This window comes from Xylaria bambusicola (assembly GCF_022495145.1).
Source record: "Xylaria bambusicola strain CBS 139988 unplaced genomic scaffold F5B22scaffold_62, whole genome shotgun sequence".
NCBI lineage: Eukaryota > Fungi > Ascomycota > Sordariomycetes > Xylariales > Xylariaceae > Xylaria > Xylaria bambusicola.
Window position 1 is genome coordinate 148,950 of NW_025953615.1, and position 21,735 is coordinate 170,684.

The 21,735-nt window shown below is 49.4% G+C and overlaps 6 protein-coding genes across 6 annotated transcripts; 2 read left to right on the forward strand and 4 right to left on the reverse strand.

The window, feature by feature from the left end:
• The first annotated feature begins 251 nt into the window (after positions 1-251).
• On the forward strand, positions 252-2,579 carry F5B22DRAFT_479275 (uncharacterized protein). The gene is made up of 3 exons (XM_047972230.1): positions 252-1,051; positions 1,138-1,327; positions 1,391-2,579. The coding sequence occupies exons 1-3, from the start codon at positions 479-481 to the stop codon at positions 2,293-2,295; spliced, it is 1,668 nt and encodes a 555-aa protein (XP_047826358.1). The 5' UTR covers positions 252-478; the 3' UTR covers positions 2,296-2,579.
• Positions 2,580-5,034, reverse strand: F5B22DRAFT_479232 (uncharacterized protein). The gene is made up of 3 exons (XM_047972228.1): positions 4,242-5,034; positions 4,102-4,188; positions 2,580-4,055 (listed from the first exon to the last, which is right to left on the reverse strand). Exons 1-3 carry the CDS (start codon positions 4,418-4,420, stop codon positions 2,864-2,866), a joined length of 1,458 nt encoding a protein of 485 aa, XP_047826359.1. The 5' UTR covers positions 4,421-5,034; the 3' UTR covers positions 2,580-2,863.
• Positions 5,035-5,074: 40 nt separating this feature from the next.
• F5B22DRAFT_479326 (uncharacterized protein) lies at positions 5,075-7,495 on the forward strand. The gene is made up of 3 exons (XM_047972233.1): positions 5,075-5,090; positions 5,157-5,701; positions 5,765-7,495. Exons 2-3 carry the CDS (start codon positions 5,319-5,321, stop codon positions 7,446-7,448), a joined length of 2,067 nt encoding a protein of 688 aa, XP_047826360.1. The 5' UTR covers positions 5,075-5,090; positions 5,157-5,318; the 3' UTR covers positions 7,449-7,495.
• Positions 7,496-10,067: 2,572 nt separating this feature from the next.
• On the reverse strand, positions 10,068-12,623 carry F5B22DRAFT_479306 (tetratricopeptide). The gene is made up of 2 exons (XM_047972231.1): positions 12,276-12,623; positions 10,068-12,205 (listed from the first exon to the last, which is right to left on the reverse strand). Exons 1-2 carry the CDS (start codon positions 12,447-12,449, stop codon positions 10,460-10,462), a joined length of 1,920 nt encoding a protein of 639 aa, XP_047826361.1. The 5' UTR covers positions 12,450-12,623; the 3' UTR covers positions 10,068-10,459.
• Positions 12,624-13,240: 617 nt separating this feature from the next.
• Positions 13,241-14,647, reverse strand: F5B22DRAFT_479311 (RNA-binding domain-containing protein). The gene is made up of 3 exons (XM_047972232.1): positions 14,392-14,647; positions 13,908-14,324; positions 13,241-13,838 (listed from the first exon to the last, which is right to left on the reverse strand). Coding segments are annotated over exons 1-3 (861 nt in total). The 5' UTR covers positions 14,394-14,647; the 3' UTR covers positions 13,241-13,396.
• A 1,115-nt stretch (positions 14,648-15,762) lies between these two features.
• Positions 15,763-18,331, reverse strand: F5B22DRAFT_625302 (uncharacterized protein). Its single transcript, XM_047976170.1, has 3 exons — positions 17,603-18,331; positions 16,565-17,533; positions 15,763-16,510 (listed from the first exon to the last, which is right to left on the reverse strand). Exons 1-3 carry the CDS (start codon positions 17,721-17,723, stop codon positions 16,161-16,163), a joined length of 1,440 nt encoding a protein of 479 aa, XP_047826363.1. The 5' UTR covers positions 17,724-18,331; the 3' UTR covers positions 15,763-16,160.
• Positions 18,332-21,735: the final 3,404 nt, after the last annotated feature.

Consider the following 21,735-nt stretch of genomic DNA (forward strand, 5'->3'; position numbering starts at 1 on the left):
GAGATCAGGCGGACTAAGAACCATGATATAGCTGCCTTTTCGAGATATTTTTCCTGACCTCCTCTTCAAAATAGCACCGAGTATTTGAAATTATTGAGTTTTCTGATTTGCCGAACAGCTATGAGATACGATATCGAAATATTTCGGTGTTGGATGATCCTTATGGGCATTCTCGTAGATTCAGTCACTGTTATAGCGGCCTAAATTTCAGTGGGCTGCTCCCTGCCTACCACTAACAAATGTCTATTTCCTCCCCACATCATTTGTGCGCTGCATCGCAAAATGATGGGTAACAGGCTCGAATTACTTCATTTCCATGAGGACTAATAGCGACAGGAATGATCAAGAATAGTGCAAACGGCAGAATTGCCGACAATACAGAAAGTAGTTTACGCTTCTTTGTCGACGCTGCCTGAGCAACACTTTGAACATAGCCTGATCTACGAGCTGGCTGGCCTCGCCAAGTCAACGACAAACGATGCCCCTGCTCCCAGAAGGGCTCACTCTCAAAGGCGCAGTTGCCGAACCACGTGGTCGCGGCATCGCAGCCTCGCGCACTTTCCAGCCAGGCGAGATAATCGCGACATTCAGCTCACCGAGCATCGCGATCCCGGACAGTCCTCACCTGTCCACCACATGCAGCGGGTGTCTGTTGCCATCTAGTCAAGAGGGGCAATCTCCTTCTACGTCACAGCCCCTGAGATCTGTGAAGGCATGCACAGGCTGTCGAACCGTAGCTTACTGTTCCGCAGCATGTCAGAAGCTGGACTGGACGACAGGCGGTCACAAGGCCGAATGCAAGGTCTTCAAGCGCGTGCGGGCTGAAGGTCACGATTTCTTACCCACCCCTGTGCGTGCGCTCGTGCAGGCTCTCTTACGGCCCGAGATAAGCGCCGCCTTCGAAGAGATGGAAGGGCACGTTGATAGGTTCCGTCGAGATTCTGGCAAGCTGTGGTCTGATATGGAGCTTCAGGCGATGGCAGCACTGCATTATCTAGGCCGTGAGACGAACGCTAAGAGTCTAGCAGAGGCAATGGAGATACTGTGCAAGGTACGCAGAGCGAAGAATAACAGGTCGTTTTTCTTAGCAGAATTTCCTAGCCTTCTCTTGTTCTGTTTTCTAATCTTGTAGTATAGTCACACGTGAATTCATTCAACCGTCTAGACGAAGATGTTGGGCAAACGGGACTCTTCATGAACCCAGCACTCGCAATGATCAACCACTCATGTACACCAAATGCGTATGTGCAGTTTATTGGCCGAAAAGCTGTGCTTCACGCATACCAAGACATAAAAAAAGGTGAAGAGATTGAGATATCCTACATCGGTAAGTCAAGTGTCGAGCGCTGTACACATTTCCCAAGCGCGGAATCTAATCCTGATACCTAAGACCGCAACCTTCATCTTTCCCATCGCCAGGAAGCCCTCAGGACGCGCTATCACTTCACATGTACATGCCCGTGCTGTAAAGATGATATGGACGTGTACCAAGTCTGTCGGGCCTATCCGCATCTGCGCCTGAACAGCCTCAGTCTAGCACCCGACATTCAAAAAGCACATGATCCTCAGGTTCCTAGTCTCGACAAGAAAGGCTTGTTGAGCGCCACCGTGGAGGAAATAGAGTCCTGGTGTTCAACATCTCTCTTCGGTCTCAGTCCGCATGAAAAGCAGAAACAGCTACGCCGGCGCTGGACAGCCTGCAAACCTCTCCGCGACGCCCACGCCCACGCCTACGCCCTAGAGCCACTACCGCACGTCCTCGCGGAAGCAAGCATGTACTTTGGGGAGCAAGGCAATTTCGCGTATAGCCTATGCATATCGAGTTTCCTCGCATCGCAAACAGAGCCCTACAAAGAGGCCGCGCCGTTTGCGCCGCAGCGAGTAAAAGGGGTCTTCATGGTCGCAAAACTGCTCGCGAACACCGCGCCGGCAGACCTGAGCCCTGGTGCTAAAAAAGATTCATTGGTTTCAAGCAAGAGTCTCTTGGGAAGAATCTCCACGGCGTTAGGGAAGATAGACCAAGCAACGATGTGTCAGGTCCTCCTCGAGATGGTCGTGTACTACGCCCCTGCGGCGCATTCGAAGGAATGGGCCGTATTCCACGAGGCGAAGGATTTGCTGGGTGATATCGAGGTGCTGCAGGGGCGAGAGATGGAGGACGCGCTCGTCAAAGCATTCATGCGGAATCCGAACGGGGTCGACGAGAGACGGTTTTTCAACCAAGCTGTGCTTCACCCGCTTCAAGAGTTATCTGCATTTTGTTTTGATATAGTGGATAGCGAATTTGGTTCCTAGCAATTGGAACCTACGTCATATTCGTCACTACAGAATATGACCTCCTAAAGCCACGAGAGACGAGAAGGTCCTCTACGGAACTCGCGATATCTTTTTCCGAGTTTCTACAAATCATCATGAATTCATATCTACAGACAAAGCTAGCATCAAGAGGAATAGATATATGTCACTTGCATACTAATTTGCTAGATACAAGCAAGCTCACCTCTGTCAAGTTCAGGAGGATAACGTGCCTGTTCATGTGTCATGGCCCTCATGTGGACTGCAATACCTGGTAGAGCTGTCGGATGTTTCAGTTATCGTCTCTAGAACAACAGTCGCTTGGCAAGGGCTTGAGGCGAGCTTGAAGGTACGTTTTGATAATGTGCCCCCTCCAATCTTACTGATTTATAGGCCGCTCCATACACGCCCCATCAAAGCGAATTCAAACCCCGAATACCTATCAAATATGACAGAAACATAGAGCGGTGTTACTAGTGCCCCTTACTATAACTGGGTTGGATATCAACCTGTTCAAAACGCGGTATGTAGACAAGCACAAGAATCTCAACCTAGCCTCTCCAAATGGTTATCCTTTACTAGCTGTGCAAGAAGTTGTTGCTAACTTCGAGCGATTTCTCAAGGACCGTTTATCTATAGCTCCAGACTTTGTAATCCTCGGGGGACCAGTTTTGGGTTCTTTTCTAGTCGTTCTGAGGGACGACCGACCAATGCCATTGTCTTGTAGGATTGGGATTGTAGATGTCGAGGTGTTGGAATCTAGACCATCCTCCATAGTACAACTAGTAATATATTTGCGCGTTGGGCTTACCGAAAGAGGGTGCTGGGTGTCTTTGTGTTGAAATGAGGGAGCAGGCTCCTTCTGCCATTCGGAGGTTTGTGCCTCCATTCTCTGTACACGACTCTTTAGTAGCTCGAGCTCCATCTGCAGGGGTTCAACTTGGCTCGCTTTGTTCCCAATCTTGGTTATGTTGCTGGTGAGGATATCTACGTCGCGCGAGGCAAAGACCGAGCTGGTAGGAGAGGGCCTAGAAGATCGCTCCAGCGCTACCTCCTGCCTTAGACGTTCTATTTCGGATTTCAGAGTAGCAATCTCTCCATTATTGGCGTCAGATGCCAGTAACGCTGCTTGCGCTGCGTTTCGGAACTCTTTCAAGTCTCGTTGCATGTTTTCAAGTTGCGACCCAAGCAATTTGACCTTCTGCATGGAGATTTCTGACATGGCACCTATTTCCACTTGCAGGGATACTTTAGCTTCGGTGATCGCATTTTCGATAGAAAACCGCTCTTCTTGAATGTGACATTGGGTAGTTAGTGGCTCTAATGTTCTTTTGACCTCCTCGATCTGTGATTTAGTAGACCAGACATCGCTGGTCAACTTCCTAGTGCTGTCACTGCTATTTGATAGCTCCTTTTTTGTATGGGCTATCTCACTCTTCAAGTTTCTGATAGCCTCGTCTATTTGCCGCATAGACCGATCGAGAGAAGCTACAACTTGAATACCAGCTGTATCAAGTAGCTCAATCCGTTCTCCCTGTGCGTCGATCTTATCTAGTAGGTGATTGAGGTCAGAATCTTCAGTCATGGTTTGTTCGTGATCATGATCTTCATCGAATGAGGAACTTTCATTATCGTCGTGAGAGTCATCATGACCAAGAGGATTCTTTAGGCTCAGCACCCTTTGAATGATCGGTTCGATTGTATCGTGGCTATTCGGATTCATAATCTGAATAGACGGCATACGCAGTACGAGTGAGCCCCTAAACCCATCAGTCCTGTCATACGAGAGCCATATGGAGGACTCACTCTTGAAGAACGTGATTGATGGTAGAGCGTAAACACTTAGACCCCAGCATAGAACGACATTGGACACAAATCACCCCTTGAACACGACTATGGGCTCCCGTTAACAGACCAACAGTAGACAGTGATAGTGGCGATCCTACCAGTTACCCATTATTGTTCCCTTCTCTCCATGTCGTATTGCGCCATCTGGTGCTACATCCAAGGCACCATCAACGTAGACAACAGGGCTAATATAATTCTTGCCAATCTGAAACCATAGATTCGTGAGCACACCCATATGGAGATGGCACTTGTTGCAGCGGATTAACGCGAGGTCCATGGTCGCGAGCTGTTAACTGGCAGTCGTGATGTCAATGATACGTCCCTCTTTTGCTATGTCGCCATTGAACTTTAAGCTGTAGGCCATATATGTCGAGGGGCCTAGGTGAGATCAATCAGATCGTCAGTGTGAACCGGACAAGGGCAAGGTGGCATTAAACAGGGCATAGTGTAGCTGATGTAAATGATCTTATCTCGTGAGTTGTTGACATAGGCAAGTTGGGATGGCAAGAGGAGCTCAGCCTTGGAGTCCTGCCCGCCCTGTTTAACGCCTGGTGCAGGTACCTACAGGTACCTACCCTAGATCTAGGTAAAGCCGTACCTTATGTACTTAGGCAGGTACCTTCTATAAGTGACAGCTGAGACAGCCTATGGTGTTTTTATATCGTGATTCAAATCCACTACCTAGGTGACGATGGCGCTACTATTTGCTGTCTACTGTAAGCCCCGGATAGCTGATTTACATGGGCCTACACCTATGTCTGGGTTCATTATCAATTTGGAATGCAGAAACCAGGCAAGATTTGGTGTTATACTCTCAGTGTGATGGCTACAGAATAACCAGGCAATAATAAGCAATAATCATACTTTCATCAGCATACAACATGGATTGGTAGAAAATGGGAAGAACTACTACTATGTAGGCCAAGATTTATGAACAAGGAGGAGTTGTAAGTACCTACTAAGTAACTCTTCTCCCCCCGCCACCCCACATCAGAATGCTTATCCGCGTCGAGGTGGGGCTGCAAGACACGCTCTGTATCCGAGACAATTATTTCCATCTCGGCCACGGCAAGCGCTCGACCACTCATCTTCCAGCCTTGCGCCTCGTACACGTCGACGTCGCCGCCGAATCCCCCTTTCACGTGCGCATCCAATACACAGCCGTGCGTGCGACCATGGACGACCTCAATTCGACGTCGCACGAGCACGATGTCTTCAATCCCGACGACTTTCTCATCACCAATGGGCCCATGTCCGTTCTGGACGGCGATGCGCCCATCTTGGCCGACGTTGGAGACCCCCAGCTCCCGCTCGAGTTACCCCAGGATACAACCTCAAGCGATACCACTGTCAGTGACTCTAGTAGCTTGAAGCGTCCGAAACCCCATGATGACGAGGATAACGAGGGTTGGGAGCTGGTCGACCGCCAATCTAAGAAGGCAAAGAAGCTGAAGAAGATTCCTCAACCTGCATCATCCAATTACCCTTCCATAAGCTTTAACTACAATGCCAAACTCCAATCCAAGATCTCATTGGATCAGCTGCGGAACCTTGTTCTGTATGTCTTCGCCGAAGGGGTGTCTCCTCAGTGGGTTGCGATTGCCAACAGGCCTCAATTCAGAAAGATTGTCGCGGTCATGGTACCTGGATTAGAGGAAGCCATGTTCAAGCAAGACGTTAACTTCTCCACATACAACGAGCAATGCTTTGACCTGGACCAGAAGTCACGCGTTTTGACTTCTCCCGATGATTATTACCCCCGGCTACTGAAGCGTGATGAGCTGCCGGAGATTCTGAAAGATTTCGCCGACATGTTTCCCCACCTTTGGCCTGTCAAGACACCAGGGAATGAGAAATACGGTTTTATGCGATCGCCTCTGGGTACCATGCTGACCGCACCCACTGAGAAGATCAAGGAAGAGAAGACCGCAAAAGGCGTGCAGCCGGCGAAGGAACCAAAAGGGTGGAAGGATGAGCGTACAAGAATCACCGAGTTCCTTGCGATGCCTGAAGATTTCCAGCCCAATGGCTACATGCTACATCCCGCTTGTATACCAGCTGAGCGACGCAAAAATTACGAACACCCTGAAGGTTGGATACATACATGCGTCGAGAATTTTGAGGATGGTGATGTCCCAGAAGAGGAGATTCAACAAGGAAGTGTCACGGCTGGCCGTGACGTTTATGCCCTCGATTGTGAGATGTGTATGACTGGCCCAGACGAATACTCTTTAACAAGAATCAGTCTTGTTGGCTGGGACGGAACTATTATATTAGATGAGCTAGTCAAACCCGACAAGCCCATCGTTGACTATGTAACACGCTTTTCTGGTATTACGGAGCAGATGCTTGCCCCCGTCACTACGACATTAAGCGATATCCAAACAAAGTTATTGACTATTCTAACCCCTCGCTCCATCCTAATCGGTCACTCATTAGAGTCAGACCTGAAGGCATTGCGACTCACTCATCCCTTCATTGTGGATACCTCACTTATCTTCCCACATGTTCGGGGCCCGCCGTTGAAGAACAGTCTGAAATTTCTGACCCAGCGATTTCTCAAACGTGAGATCCAGAATCGTGCTGGTGGACATGATTCGATTGAGGATGCGAAGGCATGTCTGGATCTTGTCAGACAAAAATGCGAGAAAGGCAAGGCATGGGGACAGCACGAGTCACAGGGCGAAAATTTATTTCGACGTCTAAATCGTGCAGGCACGTCCTATCGTGCCAACGGTGGTGTTGAAGCCACAGGTGGTGTTCGCATGGGCAAGACAAGTGCCATGATAGACTGGGGCGACCCAATGAAGGGCGCCGGTGCAGCTTCCACTTTCCCAATAGGCTGTAATTCAGACGAAGAAGTGCTCGAGCAGACTTTACGTGCAATCCAAGGTGATCCAACTGCGGAACAAATACCCGCTGGCGGCGTAGATTTTGTTTTTGCACGGTTTCGAGAGCTCGAAGCGTTCCAGGGTTGGTGGAATCAGACTAGGACTAGCGACAGCCTGCAAATACCGGATCTGTCTAGTATGTCCCTCGAGACCTGCGTTTCAAACCTCACGCAGAGGATCAAGCGGATACACGACGCCTTACCGAAATGCACTGGCTTCGTGGTGTTTAGTGGTTCCGGTGACCCAAGGGAGATGAGTCGCCTGCAAACGATGCAATCCCAGTTCAAGAAACAGTATAATCCTGGCATCGATTGGGATGAGTTGACTGTCAAATGGACGGACGTCGAAGAGCAGGCACTAAAGAAGGCCGTCGGTATCGCGCGAAATGGCATTGGCTTCATCGGAGTCAAATAGTGTGCCTACATTGCACAGCTTGAGATTTATTTTCCCCATGACTCGCCTACCATTGTATGAATAAAGGGGGTTTACACAAAAGTTTTTAGAGCATCACGACTTGTTCTTGACGATTTTGACGCATGGTGGTATTTTGGTTCCTTTTGGGAGAATTGGTAGGAGAATACATAAACCGCAAGTTTTGCGAGTGGAGTGATATTGGAAGAATCCGAGATACCCAACTTTGTGTGATTTCGACCAGTTCATAGTCATTTCATTATAGAGACACGATGTGAGATAAAATACAAGCGGTAACAGCGCCATCCTTCACCAACAACATCTTCCTCGCTATGATGGATTAGTGTTGGTTCTTTGCTGGTTTGACCCACCCCCATTGCTACGAGCAAAGACTCTTTCCCCAAGCTTTGACATCTCACATATAGCAAAATAGGTAGATTTAGTACAAGTAATCTTGGGGCACACCGGCCCCCAATGCTCAAAACATGATTCTGTAACGAAAAAGTCACTTTCGTGGAATTTGTATCCTGCTAACAGAGGGTTGATCCACCAGATGATGACGTAAAGAGCACAAAAGGAAGAGTCCTATCTCGCCCCCATATTCCTTCATCACATCCCAGACGCCTCTGTTGGTTGTGTCGCTTATTTACTGCTTTTATGATCTCTCTTTCTTATCGCCGCGAGTTTCTTATAATACTACCAACAGCGATATTTTTTATATGAAAGGTGCAGGAAAAGTTAGTGACGGACCCCAATCGCTATTTCATATACCTACCGACCTATTGACTCCAGGGGAGCCTGTGACAAGAGGCATAAAAGTGTGGTACGAATGATCCGAGCAAACGTTTCAGAATTTTCTGAAAGTCAATTGTCCGATCATATTTGAGTGATCTAGACCTTGCTTCGTCCCGACTTTCGTTCTTTTTCTGAGCTGTAGGAATTCCATTCCTGGAGTCCCGACGGAGCAGCAGTAGGGACGTACGTGTTGCTTGGACTGTGCGTGAGCCGGTAAACTGCCAACCCGATCTCCGCCACCAGTGTTTTTCGATTTCCCAAAGTGATATTACGTTGTTTTCACAACAGGGCGACTATACCAAGTTTGAAACTTGCCAGGCATGACTCATGGCCTACACAGATGTATAGAAACCTGTAGGCAACAGACAGAACTACCTAGGCACTCGCCTGCCTATCTGCACCCGTCCATCCGCTCATCCATACCTACTTACACATCCCACTGACCAAGTCAAATAGATGCCTAGTAAAACGTGAGAATAAGGTTGCCGGAAAGAGGCGTTGTTGGGGGCCGTAGGCTGTTAGACGCGCTAGCAGCTGCGCGGGACCTAACGGTAAGGCGAGTTAGGCGCAGCCATAGCCCGGGCTGAAATGCAACATGAAAGCCAACAGTTGCAACAACCCATGCAAACCGCCGACTGAGCAACACCAACTGCGTCTAATTTACACGGCAGCGCGGGAAAAGGGCTAAGGAGGAAACTAAATCGAGAGCGGCTTCACCCGCTTTCATTCGCCCGTCATACGCTATGAGCCTCTCCTTTTCGGAGGTGAATCTTTATGCGGGCCAGTTGGTTGGCTAGTTGGATCCCATGCCCATACGATCAAGGTCAGGGGACATGTAATGGAAACTTACCATTCGAGAGGTATTTACGGTATGAGCTTTCGCCACATGGCCAGGCTAGAGAGGGGACTCCCCCAAATGGAATACTCATATTGATACAGAAGGTAAGTTGCCTGGTAGTAGATAGGTGTGAGTAAGCACAGGGCGGCCTCGGTCCCTTTTTATATATAAACCTCGATGGCATCCCGAGGTGAGCAAGTAAGGGCGAATCTTGCAGCACACTTACACTCGTCTCGCTCCCTCTTCAGTACACATATCATTTTGTTTCAAGGCGTCAATAATTCAAACCTTTACCTTGACATCGAAATTATCTTCTGGGTAGTCATCCCTCTATATCCCACAGTCGACCAAGAACCAATGTCTCCCACTTCCCTCTTTCCCAGTGACCCTCTAACAGAGTCATCAAACCTTACAACACACCCCTTTACAAGCTCCTCGGGGAACATGTTCGGCTGCAGTCCCAGCTCCAGCTCCCATCCAGACGCAAGCCGTCGACAAGACAGAAGAACAAAAGGGAGCAGTGCCATGATACACGCGCCCCTCCCAGCCTGTAGCGGCCGGATATTCACAGCGCAGCCCTCGTCGTCAGACCCGTAACTTCTCGACTTATTATTCATCGCATCACCATGCTGTGATGGTATCTCTAGCCATAGCGCAGGCGCTATGAAGCAGGATGAGCATCGATTCCGAGGGCACCTACCTGGGACATTACCTACCTATCTACTTATCTACCTGCCTATCTTTCCGAGCGGCCCCCAAGCAAGACTGTGCACAATAACCTGGGTCAAACGAAAGCGAAGGACAATTCCATGGCAATTCCCATGATCTACCACATAAGGCACTGCGTGATCTACAACAGAAGATGAGGAGATAATCATGCAGCCCCTGAGACACCAGGAACCGAGAGAACAAATGAACGAATATGTGGGCTAAAATAGAACCCGGACCATAAGAATTGTTCGAAAGAAGACAAATTATATTGTATACTATAACGTAATGTAGGCGAACAGACAGGATGTCCTATTCATGATGGTTCGATATCTGCGAAGGGTGACCCTTGAATTTTCTAGCTATAGACAAGAAAAAATATATATAACATGATCACTGCCTAGAGCGCCGGTGTTATACTTCTTCTACCTACCTAGTCAGACTAAACTCGTCATGGCTTTTTACACTTTTTCCTCGTTATTGCATTCGAGTGCGTGAGCTTGTCCATTAAACCCGATAGATACAGATGTCGCCGAAAAAGCTTTTCCTACCCGCTTCTTTCGAGAAAAAGTTCCCCATTACCGTAAAAGTGGCCATTAGACCTTGTTACGTCAGCCTGGTAAATGCGGCCCACGATCCAACGGTGGCTGGAAAGGTTCCTCCTGGCACTCTCCTAAAAGTCAATGTCGCCCCTGAATATCTCTGGATCAACTCCATTAACCACCTTCTCGGCGAGATCGCGCCGTCCCATTTGTGTGAAGACGCGGCGTAGTGTATCGTATAGATTCGTGCTACGGTTCTGCGTCGTCATAGCGTCAATCTGCGCATCGCTGACATTGCCACCCAAAAGCTCTCTTGCCTTTTCTCGACCCTCTCTCTCGACTGTCTTATGCATGTTAAGCGCTGACAAGAGATGCCCTGCGGCTTCGCTGTGGCATCCCATGTTGATACAACTGACTCCTAAGTTGTACCGGGCTCGAACAAAGTTGGACCGCAACGTGAGTGCCTTTTCATAAGCGGCTATGGCATCCTCGCTCTTACCACTATTGGCGAGAGTAGCACCGAGCCTATTCCAAAGGAGGTGGACTTGGTTTTGTTTGTTGGACGAACCCAACTCCGAGGATGCTAAAGCAGAAGAGAAGCAATCGACAGCCTTCTCATATTCTTCGGCGCCGTAAAATAAAACCCCGAGGCCGACTTGAACATCTGGGTCCATGTGCTCGCCATCTGGACTGAGCCGTGCGGCCTGGATAAACAAGTCTGTGACTTTTTCATGCAGCTGCTGGCGGTCGGTAAAGCCAAGCTCTGTTGCTGGAGATAACTCGGCTGGACCAATAATGGAGGGGTACCGAACTGACAGCCAGCGCTCCAATGTCCGATAAGCCGTGCTATCATACCCTTCGTTGGTATAGGAAACGGCCAGCGTCATGAGTGCTGTAGTATTGTTCGGATCTATTTTTTTAGCCTGCTCTAGTGCTCGAATGGCTGCCGTTTCTTTCTCATTCTGTGCCTGAGCGATGCCAAGCTGCACCCATGCTTCCACATGGGTAGGGTCTTTCTGAATAGCTGCCTCGAAAGCTAGAGCAGCTAATGAAAGATTACCACCCTCGTCTAGAATGCGCATACCCTCTTCGAACGGGTTCCCTGTGTCTTTGAAGAGGTTGTCGTCTTCGAAGAGGTAATCCTCCACCTGGGGATCGCCCAGAAGCCTACTGTTGGCAGCGAGACCATCCCAGTCTCCGAACCGATCATTCCACTCAGGATTACCTAGTTGATCAACCCATTCCTCTTCATCAACGGCCTCCTTGGCAGAAGCTCGTTCGGCTTGGATGCCTTTCCATATTGACTCAAAATCACCAAAGTTTGTTTCTGACTGCAAAATTTGCTCGTCCAACTTATTCAACTCCGGCTCTAATGCGGCAGCCTCATCTTGTTCTTGCGCCTCCTTGGCTTGAAGCTCAAGCTGCTTGAACTGCTCCTCCCACTGCTGATCGTCGAGCTCCACAAGCTTGCCCTTCCCTTTGCTTTCAGCCATAGACTCCGCCGAGAAGCCGCTGGGGCGATTGTACATCATGCCATAGTTCATGCCCATAGTACTCATCATCCCTGCCCCCATCATAGGACGCTGAAAAGCCATGCTAGAAGGCATAGGGCTTGACCGTGAGGCACTAGCTGAATTGCTCATCTGTTGAAACTTGGCGAACTCTTCGGGACTGAACTGAGCTCCCTGTGGTATATTGAAAGCCGCCTCCATAGCAGGCGGAGGTGTATGCTGGAATTCATTGGCCCAAGAGGGGGATGTCGAGTTGGCACGAAGGTGGACACCGTGAGATGGAGGGTCCATGCGAATCTGGCCCATGCCTTCGAGAGGCATGTCGGGTAACCGTCCGGTTTGCTGTAAGAAGCCATTCATCATTTGCTATAGACGTGTTCATTAGTTTCGCAGTTGGCATTACAACAAACAGGGTCACAAGAAGGACGTCACTCACCTCGCCTTGAGCGCCGTGTTGAGCAGCACTGCGGAACCCACCCACCCCTCCCTGAGGAACTCCATTGCGAAGCCGATCGCGTTGTAGACTGTTATCTTCTTGAGTATGCTTGGCGAACTGGCTCAGTGGATTGCCAGCCGTAGAGCATTCCGGACCGCCTCCAAGGAAAGACATGGCGTTGATTCGTGGGTGGCAAAGGTATTGAATACGTAGATGCTAATACGACGTAGCTGCAGTCGCGCCGGCAAGGGCCTAGGCCAGATAATCAGGCTTAGAGGGGCTTCTTATGAGTTGAACATCAAGCCGCGACGAGCCGCGGTGAAGCCACACAATAACGAACTCGAGGCAAGCGATGGTCGGAGTAACAATGATGGTTGGCGCTAGTTGCGGATAATGCGGGTTAGGCTTGCGGTTGGTGTGTGCGTTGCTCGATCACCTTCAGGCGTCTGGGTTAGATGTTAGACGCACATACCACAGGCACAATAAGTTTGTATGTCTGGAATACGTCACATCAAAGGCGCCACGAATGCGCATGTGTATTGGAGAAAGTTGGATGCTTGCTTGCTTGTCTTTCATTGAATCCAACGATGCACCTTACAAATGGAAATGCGGTCGCAAGTGGGGCCGAAGCCGAGGAACGTGCAGACACTTCCAAACACAGTATACAAGCTTGTGATCAAGCGGACGGAACCTTGGAACCTTGGAACCTTGGAACCTTGGAACCTTGGAACCTTGGAAGCCTGAAAGCCAGAAAGCTCACGCAAACATCCTCATCTAAAGACAAGTCACCAGTATCAATACAGTCCTAACTTTTAACTTGAAGGGGGGTGGCGTCATTATATGCGTATAATACATTGTATCGTGAGGTTAAAGGTGATTGTTGTACATGCATTAGATATACATATAGGTTGAGGCAATCTCTATCTGATGCTCAACACAAACCCGTCCATCCATTGCTTCTTCTCGCCATTTGCCCATAGCCTCCTACAACCTGATACGCGCTTCCAGCAGCGCTTTTGTAACATAGATGCAGCCACAAGCTTAGAGCACGCAACCTATAGCGCTGCAATCTTTAGACACAGCAAATATCATGCATAGTACGTTTGACGACACAAGGTGTTCTAATCAGAATCCAATGAGCCCTTCGCATCTGTGGACGTGGTGTTGCGAGTCTCCGCGTAATCGACGCGTAGAGCTCGGCCACCAAGCGTTTGGGTTAGAAGGAAGTCATGAGCCTTGATGGCGCTGTCGACGTCATGGAAATCAGCATGGGCGAAGCCCCGAGGCCAGCCGGTGTTACGGTCGATCGCCACGCGAACATCGCTGACGTTGTCAAGGCTGCGGAACAACTGGTTCAGATCCGCATCAGATGCCTCGTATGGGATGTTGCCGATGTAGAGTGACTTTGAGGGCTCAGTCCTGTCCCGACCTGTCCGGTTATTAGATGTAAGACCCTGTTTACGGTGGTCTACAACGATGCGGCGTCCATGCCAGAATGAGTTGTTGGCTTCAGCGACAGCACGATCCGCGGCCACCTTGGTGGTAAATGTAACGAACCCGAAACTGTTAGTGCGGGGTTAGCAAACCTGTTTTATATACGGCGATGAAAGTATCATAATCCAAACCACGTACCCTCTGCTTAGACCTCGTCCATCGCGTCCAATATTGGATCGCAAGATGTCACCGTATTTGCCAAACGCCTCCTGCAGATGCGCCTCGGTCGCATCAAAAGTTACGTTGCTGATGAAGATAGTATATCCCTCTTGGGTAATTCTCTGATTCTCCGTGAGGCTGGACTGCAGGGTTGAGTTTGGTTCACCTGTTGAACCGCTGTCTTCAGCCTCTCGGATGGCATTCTCGACGGCAGAGTTTTCTTCATTTGCAACGGCGCGGGTCTGAGAGAAATAACGGGGTAGAGAAAGCACGTTGGCGGGCTGCACGTTTGTCTTCCCTGCGGGCATTACAATCGCGACAATCTGCTGTCGCGGCGCAGCGGCGAATCTCGAAGAGGAGCATGCCGCGCGGAGTGCTGCTCGGCGAACACAATGCCTGATTTCTTGCAGTCAGCGGCCGAACTCAAGGCCAAGTATTCATTGGTAGGTGAAGATGATCTTACATTTTGATGCGTATGATGGAAAGGGAGGGGTAATGGCTGTGTGAATGTTAGAAGATGATACCTAAAGGTATTGTGAACGGAGGCCGATGATGGAGGTGGTAAGAGAGGCTGAGAAAATTTCGGTGCTGAATTTCCATCGATTACCTATCCCTATCTGAGCTTAGAACCTACATATGTAGATAATAGGTATCTATTACAGGTGCGAACGGATACAAGAATAGTGGGTAAAGATATTCGGTAGATCATTGGCCAATGGAGCTTTTTACCTCGCTAGAGCGAGTTATTCAATAACCCAATTCTATTTCCTCGCTCTTTAGTACATGCCTTATGTAGTAAAAGACCATATCTACCTAGGTAGGTACATCTATCAGGTCGAATGCCACGTGCAGTAACGCTCGCCCGGTATCTCATTGAGTACTACCAACATTGAATACCTAGATAGCTACATGTACTTCGTAGGTAGAAACATTGCAGGCTACATGAATAGGCCATAGGTAGCAACTCAAGAATGCTCGGCTATTTATCTAGGTACCTATACCTAAGTATACCTAACTAAGCATAATTTACACTTCAATAGCCCATGATAATAGCGCAATACGAGGTTTATAGTTGCCAACAAACTCACGAATATTCCTATCAGTACCTAGGTACGCATCTAAACATATTACTTACTTAGATGTATCGTGATGTAGGTAGATTTGAGCATTGTCTGTACAGCTGGCTTGAATGACTTCATGTGCCCTACCGATGTACAAAATTTGAACCAATGTGGACGGAACTAACCAACCGATGCTGACTCGGAAACAAAATACCTAGCATCTTAGTTGGGTCTCTAAGTTGGGTTTATCCCTTTAAAACTCGTGTGAAAGGGAGAAGAGAGAAGAGAGAAGGAAAAAACTATCACCTTTCCCGAGTGCCCGTAGCATGCGATTATCCCTCAGACTAGGTAGGTTGTAGATAGGTACGTATATGAGTATATAATAGGTACCCCAAGAATGCAGCTTGTGATGTAGCTAGTATGTAATACAGATATGGCTTCCGAAAGTCTCTTGGTCCATCCGAAAGACCCCAGGAAATAGGTCAGATAGGACCTTCGCCATTTTGCCCCGGTGTCTTGAATCTTTGCTAGCTCCTATGTCACCTCTTCCTCATAGACGCAGCTGAAACGTATCTTCATAATCAACAAGATTTTGGTGCTTATCAGAGACCGGGTTGTCAAAAGATCAACCGCCTGGTAGGGTATATGCACACTCCTGAAATGCAGTGACAGAAAAGAATCGAAAGAGATTCGAACAACCAGGACACATGTCCCGTCCTGGCCGAACATAAGAAGATCCCGTCAAGGAAGCCATCACGCCCGCGCCCGCGCCCGCGCCCCCGAAGCCCACCTACCGCCCAGACCCATCCTGTATACGCTTTTTAGTCTGCCCTAAAATGAAGTGTCCCTAGACTACCGCCAGCAACCCAGGGAATAGTCGGCCAATAGGGAGCCTGGCAAATCAAAGAACCCCTTATTAAACGCCGAGGAGCACTCGGCGAGCCCCACGCCAACACTCATGTCATGTCCAACTGCCATACCTAAAAAAGCCGGTTGCTCCAGGCACAAGGCAGCTTGCTAGGTATTCAGGGTCCACGCCTTTCATTCGTAACGGGTATCGCCTATACATTGCGTGGCTTCTAATGTGTACCTCGACTACCAAGCCTCACAACAAATGAAATTAATGATGAAAGAGAGCGTTGCCTCTAGTAGAGTGCTCATAATAGATTACTTAGAATCGGTCTTGTCGAAAACTGGGCGGTCGTTGGCCCTCGTATTGTACGCCAGTCATAGATTCTGGGCCGTTCGGCATATTATTGTTCAGAGCTCGCAATGGCGGCAACTCCGGCCGGGGACCCCTTCCATAGGGGTCTTGAGCGTAAGATTCCGAAGGAGGTTGTGGAGCGGGCGTGGGCTGATTTCCAGGTCCCGGGCCTGTGGTCGCGCTGTTGCGTAGTTGAGAGTTCTCCATACGCAGTCTTTCCATTTCGCGGCGCAACATATCCGCCTCAGCTATAGTATTTTGATAGTGAGTAGACAATTGTTTGATATGGTCGGCTTGTCGTTGATGTTCAGTGATGGCTAGACCAAATATTAGTATGATCTTCTGAATTACCTACGCTAATACACACATACCTTTTGATAGGATCTCCCACTTGGAAGCCTTTGAGCCACGCTCTTGCGGCATCAGGTCGCGGAGTTGCTCAAAAAGCTCTTTCATCTCTGTACGTCTCTTTCGCTCGGCAAGTTTATGGCTCACTCGGAGCTCAGGTGTCCTGCTGTACGGTTGCGAGCCGTTGTGAGGACTAGATTCCTCGCTTTGAAGGTCGGATAATTGTTTATGTTGAAGAGAGTGATGGTGAACTGTTTGGAAGTCGGTAGAGTTATTAGATAGACGTTGAAACTCGGGTCCTACCCCATCTTCTAATCGCCGTTGGCCAGGTGGTAATCGCGAGTCAGCTGTAAACTGACTACTTGCAATAGATTCGGCAACACTGCTCCGCCTGGAGTCGAGAAAAGTACCGCTCGCAATGCCGGGAGGCACCCGCTGAACTTCATCCTCTGGAAAAGCCCAGGCCTCTCCTTTCGTAGGTTCGGCGGCTCTGGCAATACTGCTGGTAGCAGGACCAGTGATAGCTGGGGCGGTTCGCGCTTTGGGGTGGCCATCCGGCGTTCGTTCTACACTCGGTTGGTAGCCATTGGATATTCGATGCACCGACAAGTGATCCAGTCCAGCGCGAGGGTTCCGTTGCTGCGCTAGACTCGCGTGAATCGACGTTGTGGATTGGTTTGCGCTGGCGTAGGGCGATCCACCCAGTCTCAAGTCCCCAAAGCCCTGGTTAATCCTGCTATCTACGCTCTCTCTCCGCGAGTCTGGTCCTAAGCTCGGCGCTCCGCTCAACACACCCCCCGACTCTAGAGACAAGGGCCGGTCAAAGCGCATACTCCCTGGTGATGTTGGCGAAACCATGGAAGCGACACTCATATTGCTTGATGGAGATATGAGTGGCTGTGGGATAGTCGTTGTCGTCGTCGTCGGAGATGGCGTCTTGTCCTGTACGGCATGGTAAATATTGATACCAATCCCCGACGCAGCTGAGTTGTCTGACAGGTAGCAAATCAGTACAAAAGCTCTTCAGCATGGAAGTGAAGATATGTGAGGCGGCAACTCACGCTTGCTAGAGGCATCTGTGCTTGAATAGTATGCCGAGTCGCGATGTTCCTCAGGAGCATTTAGCACAGTAGCCAGTCCGGCCGGGAGCTTCTGGGTAGCTGATCGTTGATCAACCGTCATGATGAGCACGGTGTATGGACAGACGTGCGTATATTGATCCTTTGCGGCTATCGTAGACGAGGACTAGCCTTCAATGGCGAACGGTGTATATGATGTGTGAGATAAGAACACTGCTCTCTAGGATCTAACACGGTCAAGACCATCGAGTCTTCGAGGGCGGATTGCAGCGCAAGACTCGCGCGGTAAGTTCTGGGTGGATTGGGTGCTTCTCGATCAAGGACCAGGAAAGAATGGGAAGCAGTGGGTCGAAGCAAAGCATCAGAGTCGAGATCCAATTGCAGCGAGGCGCAACTGGATCAAAGGGCATAAGCTCGGGAGGCAGCTATACAGCGAAATGTGGCTGGACGTCGAAGACGAGGACGGTAGCGATAAAAGAGAGAATTATGGCGGTCGTTGTCGCCAGCACCACTCAAACAGACATGGCTGAGAAAAGCTGGAGGGCTTGGATGGTGACTTGGAGGGGAATATACGCTGGCTAGGTAGTCGTTGTCACAAAGAGGGTGGTGTCAGAAAAGGAGAATTAGTGCAGAGAAGCGTGAACCAGGATAACCCGAGGAGCTTGACAGGCTCGACAGGGCAAGACAGGCGTTAAGGTAAGTACTGCACTGGCTGCCCGCCGTGGCGTACAGTACGGCATGCTAAGTACTTAAGTAGGTAGGCAGGTACATATGTACGCTGTAAGTATGTATGCGTATACCTGGTGGAGCAGGCAGGAGGAAGTGGGTACGGGCCAGCAGAGTCGCAACCTGGAACGGATACCTACCCAGATGGCTTAGTACAGGTACCCGAGATACAGTATGCAAGACTATGACCACCGGCCTTGCACACTGTCTGGTCTGTATTACCTGCTATAAAGTACCTACCTCCTACCCACATATATAACTACCTAAGTAGATATACAGAAGGACACTACTACTTAGTACAGCCCTTTGCACAGCACTAGTTAGCACTAACCATCACTGTGTTATGTAGGTAGTCTGCTAGGTACCTACATATGTACCTACTTACGTACCTTGGTGAGTGTACCTACCTATCTGAGTGTAGGTATAGATATCTACATAGTAGATACCTAATGTACCGAGTAGCCATTCCTACCTACGCGTAGTACTAACTGATATTAGGTAGGCGCTACCTAATCCGCCTGGTTCAACATATAAGTGTGCACATGTAAGTTCATACAGGTATGGATACTTAAGAGAGTGCTGTACTGTACTTATGTCTGTATCGAGGTATCTACCTAGGTATGTAGTGTACCTACCTTGAAAAGAACGGGCCAGAGTTCTCAGATCTCGCGGAGTTCAAGACAGGAAAGAAAACAACAGCAAAAAAAAAAAAAAAAAGGAGGGCCGAGAGGGACACGAAAGGCTCAGCAGGATACGGTAGGTCTGGATTAGATACGCTAGCGTCAGAGCAAGCACGAAGCGTACATGTAGTAGTGTACATAGAAGCAGATGAAATCGAGACAACTGACCAGGATACGCCCGGTTCACCCAACACACCTATCATACAATGGATGTACAGTATTGTGTGCGTGGACTCTATGTATAAGTAAGTATGGAGGGAGGTGTAAGTAAGACCTCTCTGCTGATGTACTACCTAAGTACTTGTATGTAGGTAATTGAAGAAAGGACGCCAATGTAAGTAAGTAGAGTGACTTGTTGGAGTGCAGAACAGGGGACAGACAGCCACATGTATGCGGTACGATGGTAAGGATGCCTCTCCAGATGCCTACCTACTAGTGTGTCGGGCTTTTACCCACCGATCGTCGCAGGAGAGACGCTGTGTGGACCCTCCAGTCCCTCGCTCCCTCGCGGCACGTCGTCGACCTTGCTACTAGCCTAACCTAGCTCTGGACTAGCCCAGCCCAGCCCACGCTTGCGACGAGCCCACAGCGAAACGGCCGCGTTGGCGGCGGCGCTTGTTGTTCGCTGCTCGTGGCAAGGTACCTCCGGAGCGAGACCTGGAGCACATGGTTTTATAGCGCCATCCTTGCCCCTGCAAAGAAGAGCGGGCCTCTGGGCATGGCCGAGTACCGGTACCTCGTCTGGCTGATCATGCCTTGGGGGGAAAAGGTACCTGGCGCTAGATCAGAGAGCAGTGCAGGTGTGGTAGGGAAAAGCTTGTTATGTACATGTGTAAGTATGCAATGTGGTGTAGTTCAATCAGTCAGACCATTGTCGTGACAACTCGCAGTGCGGTATGCGTTACTTTGTGCATTACTTACTTAGAATACACGGGAAGAGGAGGACGAGGACGAGGACGAGCGCGAGGGGGAAAGGACGCCGGCATAGCCACAGCAATCGGCCATGGACCGAGCGGGTTCAACCTTCTTTTTTCTCTTCTGACGCCGTGGTCGGGAAGACCGATCGGCCAAGTCAACCATATCGGTAAATTTGATATCAATCCCATCCAAAGGATCAGGTACAGGCGAGGTTTGAGAATCCTCCCTATCTACCAACAGCAACACGGCCAAACCGAAGTGTGCCAGACGCACAAACGGCTGCTACACTCGTAAAGAGCCGTGATGCGGATGTGCTAGGAATCTCTCTCGAAACGCACAACCAGCAAACTCGGGTAGCCGAAGCGAAAGTGAACATTCTCACAGCCAAATGACAGACAGCATCAGGCGAGGTTAGCGACGACTCGTGCTATGCAAACGGCTACTGAGTAACAGTGCCTTGACCCCGAAGAGATTGTGAAGTAAGACAGAAACATCATGAAAAAGATGGCGTTGCAGTAGATTGTAGAAAGACGTATTCTAACGGCTGCACTGCACTGCACTAGGTAGGTTACTACTACTCAGGTGAGGAAAGAAGGAAATTCTAAGCAGGGAGTTCGTCGGGTGTGGTTGAGCTGACACTCGTGGTGACTGAGAATCCCAAAGAGAGAGATACACCCATATATAACTACACATCACATGCTGATGTGATCGGTGAAATGCTCATCCATCCGCTCAACGTTTTCTCAGCCATGCTCTCCTTTTTGGTTTTTTAGCGCACACTCTCCGGCAGTCAGCCATGTCCTACCTACGGTACTCAACTCCATAACATTCTTGCCTCATAGTAGGTAGTGGCGGGGAATGGGTTTGACTGCGGTATACCGCATTGATATATACCTACTTACTTACTTATACAGGTTGCTTACATACCTGGGTAGTATACTTATACACCCCTCTCCTTGATATTACACTGCTAGGTAGACTAGTGTGCAGCATTATAGGCCGTGGTATAAGTTGCAGTTGTGTCGCTGTTGCAATGATGCCATCCCCAATGCAACGCCGAGACGTCTCTCACACCTCACCATGTGGCGTGCATATCCTGCTGTATATGAGGTGCATAAACGCACGGGCTGACACGAGGAGGGCTGCCACTCGAGCGACTTGTAATCCGTACCAGTGATAGTAGGTCGATGCACGCAACGAATAGCGCGCGCCTCTCTCTTCTTCTTACAGATACTATGTATCTTCATTTTTCCTCCCTTCTCTCATTTACTTTTTCTGCTACCTACCCACACTGCTAAGTACTGTACCGTGCGAGCTAGGTAAGTGCTTACTTGGTGTGCTTAGTCTATCCTCTTTTCTTACTTCCATACTAAGTAGTATTTAGAGTAGTCCTCTCTGTCTGTACCTCGATAATGCCGCTATTAAGCTAGCACTACCACGTGTTAGAATGGCTGTGCCGTTCACCCGCAAAAACTGGCTCTCTTAGATAGTGTGCCTTACTCAAAGTACCTGATACCTTACGCAATCAGTCCCCAGTACTATGGTCCAGGGCCAGTAAAATCGACCTATGTCAGGTATTCTTTTCGAGCTAGCCTTAGTGCGCCCCATACGAAAGGTATCTCGTCCGCGATTGTGTATCGCGCTTGTACGGAAAAACCCCCTGCACGGGGGGTTTTCAACGCTACGCCTAGCGGAAATACCTGTCGTAGGTCAGCTAACAGGGGGGTAGGAGAGTAGTAGTCAGGTAGCTTGGACCACCTAATACAAAGTGCTCCCTACTTCGTAGGTACC

Coding starts and splice junctions, on each gene's coding strand:
- F5B22DRAFT_479275 (XM_047972230.1), top strand. CDS start 479: ATGCCCCTGCTCCCAGAAGGGCTCACTCTCAAAGGCGCAGTTGCCGAA. Junction 1,052..1,137: donor CAATGGAGATACTGTGCAAG/GTACGCAGAGCG, acceptor CTTGTAGTATAG/TCACACGTGAATTCATTCAA. Junction 1,328..1,390: donor GATTGAGATATCCTACATCG/GTAAGTCAAGTG, acceptor CTGATACCTAAG/ACCGCAACCTTCATCTTTCC.
- F5B22DRAFT_479232 (XM_047972228.1), bottom strand. CDS start 4,420: ATGGACCTCGCGTTAATCCGCTGCAACAAGTGCCATCTCCATATGGGT. Junction 4,189..4,241: donor GGAACAATAATGGGTAACTG/GTAGGATCGCCA, acceptor GGGAGCCCATAG/TCGTGTTCAAGGGGTGATTT. Junction 4,056..4,101: donor ATCAATCACGTTCTTCAAGA/GTGAGTCCTCCA, acceptor TGATGGGTTTAG/GGGCTCACTCGTACTGCGTA.
- F5B22DRAFT_479326 (XM_047972233.1), top strand. CDS start 5,319: ATGGACGACCTCAATTCGACGTCGCACGAGCACGATGTCTTCAATCCC. Junction 5,702..5,764: donor CAGCTGCGGAACCTTGTTCT/GTATGTCTTCGC, acceptor GCCTCAATTCAG/AAAGATTGTCGCGGTCATGG.
- F5B22DRAFT_479306 (XM_047972231.1), bottom strand. CDS start 12,449: ATGTCTTTCCTTGGAGGCGGTCCGGAATGCTCTACGGCTGGCAATCCA. Junction 12,206..12,275: donor AACACGGCGCTCAAGGCGAG/GTGAGTGACGTC, acceptor ACACGTCTATAG/CAAATGATGAATGGCTTCTT.
- F5B22DRAFT_479311 (XM_047972232.1), bottom strand. Junction 13,839..13,907: donor GGACGAGGTCTAAGCAGAGG/GTACGTGGTTTG, acceptor CCGCACTAACAG/TTTCGGGTTCGTTACATTTA.
- F5B22DRAFT_625302 (XM_047976170.1), bottom strand. CDS start 17,723: ATGACGGTTGATCAACGATCAGCTACCCAGAAGCTCCCGGCCGGACTG. Junction 17,534..17,602: donor CACAGATGCCTCTAGCAAGC/GTGAGTTGCCGC, acceptor GCTACCTGTCAG/ACAACTCAGCTGCGTCGGGG. Junction 16,511..16,564: donor GTGGGAGATCCTATCAAAAG/GTATGTGTGTAT, acceptor TATTTGGTCTAG/CCATCACTGAACATCAACGA.